This window comes from Siphateles boraxobius, unplaced genomic scaffold (assembly GCF_051911475.1).
Source record: "Siphateles boraxobius isolate OS27281-9 unplaced genomic scaffold, OSU_SipBor_1 11, whole genome shotgun sequence".
In the NCBI taxonomy this organism is placed as follows: domain Eukaryota; kingdom Metazoa; phylum Chordata; class Actinopteri; order Cypriniformes; family Leuciscidae; genus Siphateles; species Siphateles boraxobius.
Window position 1 is genome coordinate 5,466,986 of NW_027508711.1, and position 15,388 is coordinate 5,482,373.

The 15,388-nt window shown below is 37.9% G+C and overlaps 2 protein-coding genes across 4 annotated transcripts in view; both read right to left on the reverse strand.

Moving 5' to 3' along the window:
- loxhd1a (lipoxygenase homology PLAT domains 1a) overlaps positions 1-11,148 on the reverse strand; it is a 40,328-nt gene extending 29,180 nt beyond the window's left edge. Inside the window, exons 1-9 of one of the 3 annotated variants that reach the window (XM_077194334.1) lie at positions 11,096-11,148; positions 6,078-6,192; positions 3,222-3,302; positions 2,946-3,130; positions 1,918-2,016; positions 1,690-1,841; positions 1,457-1,580; positions 261-511; positions 35-170 (exon numbers count right to left, since the gene is read on the reverse strand). In XM_077194334.1, the coding sequence (XP_077050449.1) occupies positions 35-170; positions 261-511; positions 1,457-1,580; positions 1,690-1,841; positions 1,918-2,016; positions 2,946-3,130; positions 3,222-3,302; positions 6,078-6,124 (1,075 nt within the window). In that variant the 5' untranslated portion in view covers positions 6,125-6,192; positions 11,096-11,148. Of the gene's footprint in view, positions 1-34; positions 171-260; positions 512-1,456; positions 1,581-1,689; positions 1,842-1,917; positions 2,017-2,945; positions 3,131-3,221; positions 3,303-6,077; positions 6,193-8,068; positions 8,883-10,804; positions 10,890-11,095 lie in introns of those variants that run through there. The other 2 variants (XM_077194333.1, XM_077194332.1) reach the window with 2 other exon arrangements.
- A 718-nt stretch (positions 11,149-11,866) lies between these two features.
- LOC143700116 (uncharacterized) lies at positions 11,867-15,166 on the reverse strand. Its single transcript, XM_077194337.1, has 3 exons — positions 13,759-15,166; positions 13,355-13,637; positions 11,867-13,259 (listed from the first exon to the last, which is right to left on the reverse strand). Exons 1-3 carry the CDS (start codon positions 14,106-14,108, stop codon positions 12,609-12,611), a joined length of 1,284 nt encoding a protein of 427 aa, XP_077050452.1. The 5' UTR covers positions 14,109-15,166; the 3' UTR covers positions 11,867-12,608.
- Between the last annotated feature and the right edge of the window lie 222 nt (positions 15,167-15,388).

Consider the following 15,388-nt stretch of genomic DNA (forward strand, 5'->3'; position numbering starts at 1 on the left):
TTTTAACAGAGCAATATTTTGATAATTAGCTCACTCTTTTGCTTTTTATGTCTTAGTGAGACCATCTCGTACAGTTCTCGCTCCACCAGTCCATCACCCTCATCTTCATCCAACCACCTTCCGCAGGGAAAAACCTGCTCTAAGCCTGTGAACGGGCAGTATACGGTCACCTTTGAGAGAAAGAGAGAGATCACACATTGTATGTATGAGTAAGTTACGTTAATGAAAGCTTCAAAACACCTTATAGCCCCAACACGCACCTTTTCACAATACCATCCGCAGCTGATCCCAGCGTTGTCGTGTCCGATGGTAACTCTGCTGAGCGGGCTGAGCAGTTCCAGCAGCTCCACGTTAAAGATGTCGATCTGGGCGCGCTCAAACGTGCCGCCCTCCAGGAACAACTTGCCACTGTTCTTAATTCCCTTACGACCGTGCATTACGAGGTGGATCTTAGAATTAGTCCCCGCTCCACGAATATCACCCGTCATCACCTGTACGTTATATACGATCGCTGCACGCATACACAACAAACAAATTCCAAATCTCTGATAAATCATTTCTAAGGCCTTTAAATTATCAGCATGATCAAAACTGTACTGAAAATCTGCTATATGCCTTCTGTCGTCTGATTTCATACAGTTTTTGCAACTAAAAGACTTTTTAGAATAATGATAAAAACGTACCCGTTCAGCTCAAGGTTCACGTGTGTCTCTGCTATGAAATCTTTACTGACTTTTATAAAGTAAGTGTAAAAATAACTTTTATATTTAGTTATTTCAAGATGAACATTTACTGGACTGAAGCAACTTTTGTTTACTTGACTAATCATACATCTTTTTTTCTCTTTTTTTTGTTGACAAATCATGCTAAAATGTGAGTATCGAACATGATCCATCAGGCTTTTGAGGAACATTCATTTGTACATCTCTCAAATACTGCTTTTGATTGCATTATATTTTTGATCATAAAACTAAGCATTTAAAATTCATCTTACAAAGACATATTATTGGGAGATATAGAGTTACAACTGATATTTAAATGCATTTTATGTCAGTAGTCTGCTATCCTGTTGTAAAGATCTCATTGATTTACATTTACAAGCTATCAGAATTTCATTTTACTTTTTGGTCATATAAATATCAGTATCTGCACCAAATTGCATATTTTTGCTCAGTTTGGGCATCTGAATAACTTATGTGCAATAAAAGCCTAATGTATCAAATATGATGCATAACATAAAACACATATGCAAACTTTTTTAGATTTTCTTTTATATTTTTACAAAAGGTTCAATAAACATTTTTTACATTTTAAAAAAATTGATTATACTACACGTCAGGGTTAAGTAGAACTTAATGTTTGATTTTACATATAATTAACCTAAGATTATTTAATCACCAATATAGCATTTTAATCATATGCACTTACTTAACACACAAACACACACAGCTCTTACCCATTGGTTGAGTGGCCCCGACGAGCACATCTCTTTGTATTTTGCCGTCCCCTTCTGAGATGTCAAACCATGCATCAACAGGAAACTCATAAACCTCTTTATTCCCCATGTCATCAATAACAACCTACAACACATCACCATAACACATAAACCATTAAACCATATCAATCACAGAGGAGAGAGAAACAAGATATTCTTTATGAGGATTATATTTCAAAAGTGCATTTGTGTACTTTATCACATGCCCAACCAGCAGAAGACCCCTTATTGTTGTGTCCGATGGTGATTTTTCTAAGTCTGCCGAGATTTGGTGCTTCGATGGTGAATTTGTCTTCATTACCGCGCTCAAAATTGTCCTTTCCCTCGCTGGCCAGCTTCCTTTCTCCTGCAAACATCACACCAAGACTGTGCAACATAAAACACTAACACACACAGAAACATCGACTGGTTTTACTACTAACCTGTATCCCCAAACTCTCCAAAAATATTTAGATAGACATCAGCATCAGTCCCACTGCCTTTAGCATCCATTGTGAAAACACTGGCTATGTACTTGTTCTCTGCAATACATGGACACACACACACATTAACACATATACAAGGTAAAACCTGCATTTTATGGACATGTACAATGTTTCTTGGCCATTAACTAAGATTACACCATGGTATTTTTTTGAAAACCCATGGAGCACCAGAAACCACCAGTGAGGTCTTTCTTAGAAACAGCTGTGACATCTAGTCTTTCTCTCTCTCTGTGACATGTAATGTTATATTGTCAGCGGTATATGGGAATGTTGGACTGGTGATATTGTGATCCCCACCTGAAACTCTACTCTACTACTAAATTTCTCCTAATCCTTTGTATGCAACCTGAGTCTGGTTTGGGCTGGTGATGTTTGTGTGCATGCATCCATCATCTATGGTCACGATCGCATGATCTATGTGATGTAATCTATGGTTTATATGGAAAAAACATATAAATACTGCATGAAGTATATCTATAGGTTATGTAGTATTTATTACTGTGTTTTTATTTGAGAGACGTAGAATTTAATCTGATGTACTTTACGTATTCTACATGTGTCAATGAAAAAATGATAGTGTGTCATATTTATGTAGCATTATGTGTGTATGAGTTCTGCTGGTTTTATATTGACTAAGGATTACCGCGTTCCATGCAAGATAGAAAATGACATGGGTTTGGGACAACATAAGGATGTGTACATAACAACAGAATTTTTTTTTTGTTGATGATATCTTAAATACTTAATAATTGTAAGATATGTAAAAAATAAAATAAAAATTGCTCTAGACACATATATGGCAAATTTGTCAGGTGATCCAGTAAAATAAATATAAAAGTAAAATAAAATAAAATAAAATAATGTTCTAACAGGTTAACCTGTTAATTTATTGCCGCATTTTTAGGTGGTCCAATAATGGGATTCATTGTGCAAGTATGTATTGTAAATAAAAGGTCACAACATACGTTTTGGAATGTCCATTGGGTTTAGGCTGCCCAACAGATATCGGACAGTAAGTCCGTCTGCCTCTTCTCTGCTCAGCCAATTGTTGCAGGCGTAAAAGAAGCGGAGGTGTGGCCTATTCATGTCAGTCACAATGACTCGGTCCAGGAACCAACTGGCACTCATGCCTGTGTTATCATGCTCAATTCTGCATTACAGGAAGTACATCACAAATTGTAACTTTTAAGACTTGCCTTTAAGGTAGTTACTCTTGGATGTATGCGGATGTATGCATGTACCTAATTTTCTTTATTGGCCCAACATTGTGAGTTTTGATCCTAAAGACGTCAGTCTTGTTCTTTTCGAAGGCTGTTCTGCTCCTGAAATAGAAAAATCAACCAGTGAATAGACTCAAAACTAAACGATTTACTGTGTCAGTCAATCAAGCTTCTAACTTTGTAATGCACCGATATCTGAGACTGACTATGAATGAGAGTGTGTTTATGAGAGAACCATCTGTCACTGTCATTGACCCACATATCATTCTACGGTCTCTTGCGTTGGCTTTTGCAAAAGCATCTCTCTAATCAAAATGCAAAATGCATGAATTAAAAATCATCCAGTATGAATTACACATCCACTCACACTGCCAAAGTACTCACACACATCCACACGGACTTACCGATGCGGTGAAACCAACACACATGTCACCTGAGATCAGCAAGCTGAAACCGCACCAGCAAACTTTGGAAATGATGACATTTAGACAGATTCAGAGATTCTGTTAAATATCATCTCGATTCCAAAATGTTGCATGTTGACTGTCGGACAGACTTACAGTCCAAAAACATTTATTTTCTATTCTGGTGAAACTCTCTGAGAAGGTGTCAATGAAATTATACATAATAAATTAGTTTTGCTGACTGGATGAATCCCACGAAAACGTGTCTGGAATGTCACAATAACTATAGGCTCCCTTTCCTTAAAGTAAAATTACTTTTCTTTAGATATTGGGGTGAAATTTAACCCATTTATGTTCTTGACAAGTTTCGTGAGATGCACCATCTACCTAAATATAGGCTACAATGTTTCTCAAATAGGTTGTAAAATCAAAAATTTGGAGACATATAAGCTAAACAAATGATTTATGAATAGACAGTTAGGTGTCCAGTTTATGAATTGTTCTTCATCTTCTTCTAAACTTTTCTGAAGCTGCATCTGTCCTTTATTCTCTTTTCTAATTTTTAGAAGAGTCATTATGCAACATTAACCGTTTGGACATTCATCTGAGCAAGTAAAAACTCTCCCATTAGCAATTCAATTCTAAATCATTTACCGATCATTGATCGGCACTGATCAGGATGACTGATTACTGTAGGGAGAGTTTTAAGGGTCTGTCGTTGTACTCATATAAAATCAACACGCACACATGGGAAATTATATGTGTGTGGAGATTTTTATGAGTAGCCTACCTTTTGTGTTGAATATGCGTAAACTTCTCATGTTTTCCTGAAAGACCACAAAAGGAAGTGATGCCATTTGACTGTATCCTCTCATTGATTCAATGAGAAAGTCGCATGAATCTCTTCACCTTCAAATGAATGTCCATGGTGATGCTGTATAGAGAGCACATCCTGTGCTTTGCACCATGTGATTATGGGTAATGGATGAGCCAAGCATGAAGCATTAAAATTAGTGGTTGGACGATATATCGGCCGATATTTTGCATTTTTAAAATGTCTGCATCGGCCGATAAGTTTTTCTGATTGGCCGATGTGTTGGAAGCGGGACCTCTATTTTGACGGGCGGCGCTGAGAACACCAGCGCCTGATCACCAGCTGATCACACAGCGCTCACTCACATTCTCCGTCAGACATATCTAATTTGTCAGACAGAACTGGTAAACAAAGAAAGTAAATGGTATGCGAAAGAGTAAATACTTTTATAGTATTTGTCACAGAAAAGGCAAACAATCATGCTAAAATAATTTCTCATTTACCGTCAACATTCAGCAAATGCGCATCTACATCATTTAAACAAATATCTGAATATTTAACACACATTTAATTTAACAAACCTTGCAGATTTATTCGAATCCAGCTGTGATATCTTGTGATGTGTGCATTTGTAGCCTGCATTAACGTGTTACTGCGACTGACGGTCCGGTTGGTCCGTGTGAAGTGAGTAAATGCGAACAGAAGATCAGCTTCACAGGAGACGCGATCGAAAAACTTTAAATCCTTCATTTTAAAATATGCTGTGCTATATCCAGTTGCCCACTGTGTCATATTCATATCATTTTCACTGTGTGCTGTATGTAAAATTAGCGTTACCTTGTCTTTATTTGAAAAAATATGATTACCAGTGCGCACGAAATTACCAGATTACTTAGTGCCCTATTACAGTTTACTTTCTTTTTATTCACATATTCATTTATTTTTAAACAATTACTTAATTTGTGAATTTGTTGTAGGTTCAAGAAGTTGCCATCTAAAGTATAAGCATGTTTATTTTAAATATTTTTGTTTTCTAATTTATTAAATATTCATTCAAATAAATATAAAGTATATAAAAAATATCGGCTGCCCTGCTCGGGTTAGTGTTACCCCTAACTCTTATAAGATATCGGCATCGGCCATCAAAAAAACAATATGGTGGACCACAAATTAAAATTCATGTCATAAATAATTCATTTCATGAATAATCATATAGCCCTACTAAGGAAACTGTTTCCCAAAGATGTGTAGGTGTGAATGATATGGTCAAAGCATGCAGGATGTTCTCTTGTACAGCATTGTGCGCGAAAAGCAATGCACGGCCACACACGAGCAGATGAGGTGGCCATGTTAATGATATACCTCTTTTCTGTGCTGTAGATTGAAGAAGAATACAAAATTAAATAATTAATATGACAGATATGCACTGTCACTGTCGAAATCCACAGAAATTCGTACTTATTTTGCACCATAGACGTCCTCAAAAATACCGGAAAATTCAGCTGACACATGAAAGATTTGAGAATACAAAACAATTACAAGTAGTTAGTAAACACATCTTGATTTATGCATCGATCCCTTTAAGAAAAATTACTTGACTTTGGAAACTCTCAAGATTAACATCATCAAATACAGATGCAGAATTGAAGCATAACTTACTTGCTGGCCAGGTGAACTTTGGGAGTCACTCCAAACTCTCCAAACATGGTGACGAACACATTAGCATCAGTCCCAGCACCCTTAACATCACCCGTGATGGTCACCACCTCGTACACTGAGGAGATAGCAGAAATATTGGTTATATCTCTGTTATACCCGACCTCCACCAAAGAAAGCATCTTGTTTTCATAAGATTAGAAGGGTTGTAGTCTCAAATGCAGTGCTCAGGTATATCCTGTGTAACCCAACAACTTGCTATTCTGAGCTCACCCACTTTTGTATAAGCTGAATTGCTGTAAGCAATATCTCTGTAACTTAGCCATGTTAATGGAGTGAGAGTACGACATGGCCCTGATGCTCACTGTGTGACCTCTACCTTTCTCTGAACCACTGCAAGACCTGTAACAACCAAATGCATGTTTTATCCCGAGGAGCAGCATGTAGGCGTAACGTACAAAAATAGTGGAAAAATACTATGGAAGTCAATGGGACCCAACAACTGTTTGGTTACAGACATTTTTCAAAATATTTTCTTTTGTATTCAGCAGAAAAAAGAAACTCATACAGGTTTGGAACAACTTGGGGGTGAGTAAATGATGACAGAATTTTCATTTTGGGTAAACTGTCCCTTTAAGTTGCGATGTATAAGGTACTGTTCCCCTGGGTCGGTGCAAAGTGATAACCTCAATTCAACGTGCTACACCTGACTGAACCTGACAGCTTGACGTCCACCGTGCTGAATGCGGTTTTGATGGTTCCATGAAAAGGCCGATTAGAGTGTAATGTTTCAGGCCATAAAGAGGTGCCCATCTGATTCAAATCCACCTCTGGCACAGCGCCCGCCGCCGTTCTGTCATGATACCCTGCTGCCAGGACACTGTAATAATCAGCCAATCCAGACACGCTTCTGCTGTGCCAAACAGAGACCTCTAGAGCTGTCTGCCAATATGAAATCCGGAAGGTTCTGACTGGACGTTAGTGAAATGATCAGAATTTGACTGCAAATCAGATACTGACACTCTTAAAAATGGAAGTTCTGATTATGATTTGCTATTGCAGGCCTAAAAACAAGAACTTTTTAATCTCCATATTGACACTCCAGAAAAATCGTTCATAAGGCGTGGATTATTTTGCTCTTTTTAAAAAAACTTTAAGAAGGATCTTTAAAAAAGACATTCCTCCCTCGTCTATTTCTGTTTTCGCCATTCAACCTCCAACGTTCAAGTAATCAATTAAGAGATGTTCCAGGGTTAAAAGAAATCCAACCTGTGAGAAACCGAGAGGACAAGGGTGCCTGACTGAGAGTGAAAGCAGAGAAAGAGAGACAGACGCAGAGAGAGAGAAAGACAGCTCATCCCCAGAAAAGACAGACAGTTTGACAGTAGGTCGGGTGGCTCTACACTTAACTAAGTCTCCAAATGTAGGCTAATCTGCTCATTTAAAAAGTTAGTTCATCAACAACAAATTACAAATATGTCATTTATTCACCCTCATGTTGTTCTAAACCTGCTTGCTGAACACAAAAAGAGACATTTTTGCAGGCAGTTCACATTAACCAAGGCAGACATGCTACAAAAAGGACAACAGTAGCCAATTATGCACAGTATTCAAAGTCATTCTAGATTTGTGTGAGAAACAGGCCAAAAGTTGTTAATTGATAATCTTCTCCATCACTGAAGCTCTGAAATTTCTGTATGGTGTTTTTATGATTTTTTATTTATTTTTTTGTCAAAAAGTCATGGTTACTGCATGGTGTTCTTTCAAACCCATTATAGCATGTTGGTAAGAAAATGAGGGTGAGTAAACGATGACAGAACTTTCATTTTCATGCAAATTAATAAATGCATAAAATTTTGACAAACTGCTTTGGGGAAACCTCAGCGGGTCTAGTTTAAACACTCACTTTCTCTTTTGTCTCGATGAAAAGACTTGAAGAGACAGACTTGAGAATAAAAAGAAGAACAGGAGTGGAATCCTCTTCCAGAGTCTACCTTTCTTTTTGTTGAATTCATCTTCTTGATCATCCGATTCCTCCGTGTGATAGTTCACCAGCTCCTCCTGGTAGAGCTCGGCATAATCCACCTGTTTGACCTTCGACTTCTTCCCCTTCTTTGGTTTCTTGTCCTCGTCGCTGTCGGAACCTTTCTTTTTCTTTTTATCTTTTTTCTTCTTCTTCTTATCCTCCTCTTCCTCCTCCTGCACGGCATCCTCACCCTCCTCTTCCTCGGCCGACTTCTTCTTTTTCTTGCCGTCTTTGCTCTTTTTCTCCTTGGACCCCATGTCGTCTTGTCCTTCTTTGCTTTCGGATGGTTTACGCTTCTTTTTCTTCTCTTTCCTTACCTCTTTTCCCTCCCGTTCTTCGCTTGAGGATTTCCCTTTGGTCTGTTTTTCTGTGCCGATAGGCTCATTGTTGTTCTGCTCGTCTGTCCCGTTGTCATTCTCTGTCACCTCAACATCTTCCCTGTTCTTCTTTTTCTTTCTCTCTTTTACGGAGTCCCTCTTTTTTCTCTTCTCCTTTTCTGTAAGTGTCTCAGTGCTTGCTGTCTTCTCCTCGAAACTCTTCTGTCTCCTCTTTGCATCCCTCTTACTCTTTCCTTTCACTGTTGGCTCCTTCTCCTCTCCTTCGTCATCCCTTTCTTCGGTTTCTGTTGATTTTTTCTCTTTTGTGGGCATCTTTTATTCATCCAGAGTGTGGCGGGGTGAGGGTGAGCGTTTCCTCGCCGTCTGCGGTGTAAGGTGTCGCTGTCTGACCCGTGCAGGCCAATGGGCCCCTGCGTGCAGCTGGAGCGGGGCCTCAGCTCGGAGCCGGAGGCTCTCTCGCGCAGGTCCTGCGGTGCGGTGAAGAGCTCATGAATAATTACTGGTCCCAGAGTGGTCACATGATCTGTGAGAGAAAGCAAATGAAAACGGAGAGGACAGCGAAAGAGAGGGGGGTTGGGCCTCATAATGTTCATTATTCATGGTCCTGGGATCGCTTTACTAAAGCACGGCGTGCGTTTATATGCGCAGACTAACTTTAAATGGTTTATATTTATAAAAATACATAAACACAATGTCACGAGAAATATGTGCTCATTTAAACACATTGTACATTTCAAATGCACATAAACAGAAAAAGGGCATAGAGAGAAAATGAAAGGGAGATTATAACAAAGACACAGACAGACAGAGATAGAAAGAGAAAAAAGATACACCAGTAGAGAGGGAGTATTACAGAACAGATAATTAAAGATGCTTCACTAACACTTGTAAATAATTAACACTGATTTCATTAACACAGATAAATAAGTTATCGCCACTGGATTAACGTGGTCAAACTATTTAACATGCTTTACCCAACCTAGGCAATAAAGAAGATCGGGCTCCTAATTTAGGTAAATTGGCGCCTGGCTGAAAGTGGAAGAAGTCGCTCTAAAACACTTGTGTGTGAACATACAAGAAAATGAGCATAAACAACAGCTCATAAACACTTTTTAAATTTTCTTGACTGTACAAACCTCGCCTTCACAATGTTGTTAGTGCTTTGGCATTCATATGACAAGTTGCAAGTGTTCTGGATAGTTGGTTTTAATTGTTCGGATTAGTTGTCAAGTAGTTTTTTGCCGGCCCAAATCAAAATAGCTCACCCCCGAACAGGGATTAACAGTAAAGTTAGTTTCTTCTGGCCAAAACCCAAAAATGTCTTTAAAAAATATATTAAAATTACATTTATATGGATAGCTTAAAATTAATTATATAATTTGTTTAGTTTTTTTACTTATACGTGTGCAAAATTTAATTATAATTTTAAACGCATGCATTTTTTCAACAAATGTTCAATTTTGTTTTTAAAGAAAAAAATATGCAGTATTAGCTGGAAATTTTATGGATAGAATGTAACTCCAAGACAGCCATAAATTCCTAATCAAAAATGATGGAAAATGAAAAAAAGATGGCATACAAAACAAAACATGTCTGTTACTTTCAAGGCATTCTTATGCTACCAAAGCAATCACAATTCAGTCTTGCAATTTCTACAAAACATCATATTTACTCATTTAACAATCACATCACAAGCAGTATTCACACACACACACACACACACACACACACACACACACACACACACACGAACAAATAGAAATCATCAAATGTCACAGAAAACCAAGCCATAAACATGTAGCCTACAAATGTAAGATTTGTATTGGTGACAGTGCATGCAGAACTGGTCTAAAAAGACTGATACATAACACGTTATTAGTCTAATGCACATAATGCTTACAACTATTGCTAATTCTTGTGTATTGCTAATCTATATGTGTATGGATTGTTTTGTCTTGGTTGATTCTGAAGAATTTGAACCCATAAGAAAACCTTCTAACTCCTGCCATTAGCTTTATTACGAACACCCGATACTGCTTTCATCTGATAAACACACACACACACACACACACACACAGCCTCACAACAGCTCATTTACACACTGTATCTCTCGCATACATGGTTTTATATCCCCTCTCTCAAATTACCTCAACAAGGATGTTGTGTGTGTGTGTGTGTGTGTGTGTGTGTGTGTGTGTGTGTGTGTGTGTGTGTGTGTGTGTGTGCGTGTGCGTGCGTGTGTGTGTGTGTGTGTGTGTGTGTATGTTTTAGGTTTTGCTATCTTTGTGTGTAGGACGTTTATCTTGTTCTGGTCATTTACCACAATAAAAACACCAGCCATATTAATTTTAAAGGGAATAACTCACACAATGTCTTTCCTTTCGTACAACTTATTTCAGTTTGCACATGTAGAAACATCTTGTTGGCATAAACACTTTTACTAGCACTGACATGACCAGCAGAGGGCGATATGACAGACAGAGCGCTGCCATGATGCACAGTACACACACATACAGAACACACACACACACACACACACACACACACACACACACACACACACACACACACACACACCATATGTTAAATTATTCACTCTTCACTAAACAGTCTGTTGTAATCAACAAATGGGTCAGCTGACCAGCTAATATACTTACATCTGACCTTCTTGTCGGTGTTTGTGTGTGTCCAGTCCGCTTTGTAAACCGGATCAAGTGGTTCATTAAAGAGAACCGATTCAAAAGAACGATTCGTTTTCTGATCTAGTTCTGTGAATTCTTTGAGAGTGAATAATGCATTTTAATTTTTAGGTGAACTCTTCTTGCAGGTAACACTTTACAATAAGGTTTCATTTGTTAACATTACTAAACTACATTGGACATTCTATAACAATGAACAATACTTCTACAACAATACTTCTTAGTTTAGCCAAGATAATGTTATGCTTAGAAAACATTTTAATGTAAAATGTTGTATCTGTTAACATTAGTTAATGCATTGTGAAACAAGAACATGAACATTTTTATTAGCTAATCCTAAAGGTTTATAAAGGCTGTAAAAAATATATTGCTCATGGTAGTTCATGTTAGTTGATGCAATGTTACACTCTAAAAAATGCTGGGTTGTTTTAACCAAATTTTGGGTCAAATATGGACAAACCCAAATGTTAGGTTAAAAATGTAATGTAAAACATTTAACCCACTGGCTGGGTTTGACCATATTTGACCCAAAGTTCGGTTAAAACACAGCATTTTTTTGTGTGTAACAAGTTAATTTGTTTGTCAAATTACGCATCATGTTTGATAAGCATTTAAATTATTAATAACAAAACACCCCATCAGTATTTTCAAATTATTTTATTAATCATTCCAGGGCATTTTACATTAGAAAACATATTCTATTTCCTCTGATTTTCTCCAGGTGATCTCTTTTTTCAGATTTCAAAAGTATTTATTTATTATTAAGTATTTCTTAGTTAATTTTTGTCCGGTTTATTTCAACTTCTTAAGTTTTTTAAGCAAAACTTACCAAGGAGTTTTTAGACAGAAATACAGTTTTTTACAATCACTTTGCTACTATTTTCAGAACCTTGATGTCATTTTTCAAAACTCTAGACACAAAACTCAAAACGGTTATCACTTGTAACACAGGCTGTCTAATGTTCAAAACATTGCATTGTGCATTCACATCTTTAAAGAAATCTTGCACTTGCACAATCATTGGTTCAAAAAACAAATTTACTGTGAAATACCATTGAAACACAACTATAGATCACCCACACACAAGCAACCGATAGTTTCACTCTGTCATTGTTCGTACAATCATTAAATATTGTAGAACAAAATAGGTGATACAGGTTTCATTATGGTACTACATGTACAGTAAATACCTCTGTTACTGTAAAGTACTGCAGTAGTAGAGAGAATACAGACAAAGTGGAATCATTGAACAAAGTTTGTAATATATTGATGCAAAACACTACAGTACAATCACAACATTGGTTTATTTTAATCAAAGCAAAAATACAGTAATTAGCTATGAAATAGAAAAGAAAAGACAGTACTGTAAACCATCAAATGCAATGAAATAGAAAAGAAAAGACAGTACTGTAAACCATCAAATGCAGTGTTCCTCAACTTGCTTGCACTGTAAGAAATAAAACAGCAGTGATTACTGTACTTCTACATTGTCATCAACTCTGTGTTGTGGATTTGGCCACAGGTTCTCATCTACATCACAATGGATGTTTTCATTAGCCAAACATCTTGGAAAAAACCTTCGGGCATGGCGAATCCAGGCCTGACACTGGTCTGCTGTGATGTCATTGCAGGCGTCATCCATGGCCTGGAGAAGAGTGACTTGTTCATGAGGGTGCCTATCATGAACCTTCCATCTCCATGCGGAGAAAAATTCCTCAATCGGGTTAAGGAAGGGGGAGTATGGGGGTAAATACAGGGTGGTAAATTGTGCATGGGCCTGAAACCATGCTTGCACCACATGAGCATGATGGAACCTGACATTGTCCCAGACAATGACATAGGTCACACCTTCAGCTCTACAAACCTGATCGAGCTCATCAAGAAAGGTGACAAGGAGAGCTGCATTATATGGTCCAATATGAGGTCTGCGTCCCACCACACCATCTTCTGATATAGCCGCACACATGGTAATGTTGGCCCCACGTTGTCCAGGTACTTGGATGGTTGCCCGCTGGCCAATGAAATTCCGACCTCTCCTCCTTGTCTTGGCCAGATTAAAACCTGCCTCATCCAAATATATGAATTTGTGATGGTCGTCATCAGCATCCAGCTCCATCACCCTCTAAAAATACATTTTGGAAAGAGATTTAGAGATTACCGTACAATGTAGAATTTTTGGGAATGTTTTTACAACAGCCGTCTTGAAACTGAACTTACCTGAACATACTCAGTCCTCATTTGTTTCACTCTGTCTGCATTTCTTTCGAAAGGCACATGGTATAGTTGTTTTATAGATACCTGGTGCCTTTTCAGTATGCGTGCAATAGTCGGCAAACTTATGGATCCCACATTGTTGAACATGTCTTCATTGTCCAAGATATGCTGGCGAATTTCTGTAAGGCGAATATCATTTCTGGCCCGAACCAAATCGACCACAGCCTGCTCTTGCTGGTCAGTTAGAATTTTGCCTCTGCCTCCACTATTTGGCCTAGTCACAATTCTACAGGGAACATTAGAGTAAGAAGACTCTTGGTCACATCACCTATTCTGTGATACACATTGGTATGCAGTCATTTGACAATTGAGAGTAGCATAATGTTTAGTGCATGCTGATAACTTACCGGTTCTCATTGCGGAAAGTTCTGATTATTGAGGCCACGGTTGACCTTCTCAGGTTTGGTTGTATCATTGTAGCCGCCTCAGTCATTGTCATGCCATGATTTATGACATGGTCTACAACTATTGCCCGAATTTCATTGGACACTCTATGCTGTTGCTGCCGCTGTCTTGGTCCGTGGCCTTGTCCTCTACCACGTTCCCCCACACCTCTCAAACGAGGCCCACGACCACCTCTCAGAAGGGCTGCCTGTCCCCTACCATTCCTTTGACCAACACGTCTTCCTCGTCTTCCTCGTCTTCCTCCCACCACTGCTTGACCTCCATTGTGACCTGGATCACCTGCTGGCTCCATGTTACGTATCACTATGCTCTTGCAATTGGATCCCAATCAACTCTTTATATACTCATTCCACAATGTGCCCTCAATCATCAGTAACGAGTTGGCAGAATTGGACAAGCAATTCCAAGGGCCTGCATCTCTACAGTGCAGTACTGTCAATACTTTAAATAGTCTGAAAAGGTGGTACAGTATTTGGGACCATAGACACAGTGTCTGATGAAGCATTACAGTATGATATAAAATATTAGGCTACATCCATGGATGTTGTAGTCTAATTGGTTCATGCTCCACGCTAATTGGTGACAATGAATCTCGTTATCTTGAAACTTTCATGATTTACTGTAAACATGGAAGATTGTTTGTCTGTTTCCATACAACTATGCATTAAGAGTAACGCAACAGTTACTTATCATTTTGAGCAGTTGTATCAATTGATAGTTAGATCAGTGTAAGGAAATGAATAGACATTCATTTGAAATGTAATGTGTGAATTGCCTTTTGAAATAGTAGTACTTTGATGTTAAGTTGTGTCATATTGAACAAGTGATTTTTGTTGAATGAACAAATGATCTAAGTTTTATGTGTATTGTATCCAAACAAATGAGAAAATGGTTAGAGTTTTGAAAAATGTGCATTTTGATAATTGGTTGTGAGTTTTGTGTCTAGAGTTGTGAAAAATGACATCAAGGTTCTGAAAATAGTAACAAAGTGATTGTAAAAAACTGTAAATACACTAAACTCTTGTAAGAACAGTGAGGACATCAGGTGAGGAAATGACATCACAGAATTAAAAAGAAGCGTGTGGAATGTTCCATTATGTTATTTAGATCCTCATTCAAAAACAGAATTGTATAACAATAATGTAGGTTTTCCCCAATTAAGTTCTGAAATATCGAAAAACAAACATTTTGTTTGTGTGTGTGTGTGTGTGTGTGTGTGTGTGTGTGTGTGTGTATGTGTGTGTGTGTGTGTGTGTGTGTGTGTGTGTGTGTGTGTGTGTGTGTGTGTGTGTGTGTGTGTGTGTGTGTGTGTGTGTGTGTGTGTGTGTGTGTGTGTGTGTGTGTGTGTGTGACAAAGACAAAGATGGCAATATCCGAAATCCTTGTGCGGACATTTTTGGTCCCTTTGAGGAAAACAGTTTATAAATCATACAGAATGATGTTTTTTGATAATGTAAAAATTATGGGAAGGTTTAGGAATACAGGGTTAGTGTAAGGGGGCAGAATATAAAGTTTGTACAATATAAAATCATTATGAAAGTCCCCATAAAGCATGAAAACACAATGTGTGTG

Bases quoted from the DNA above. Each gene is read 5' to 3' on its own strand.
- LOC143700116 (XM_077194337.1), bottom strand. From the start codon at position 14,108: ATGGAGCCAGCAGGTGATCCAGGTCACAATGGAGGTCAAGCAGTGGTG. The intron at 13,638-13,758 runs GTAAGTTATCAG...TGTTCCCTGTAG, and splicing joins ACTTTCCGCAATGAGAACCG to AATTGTGACTAGGCCAAATA. The intron at 13,260-13,354 runs GTAAGTTCAGTT...ATGTATTTTTAG, and splicing joins TGAGGACTGAGTATGTTCAG to AGGGTGATGGAGCTGGATGC.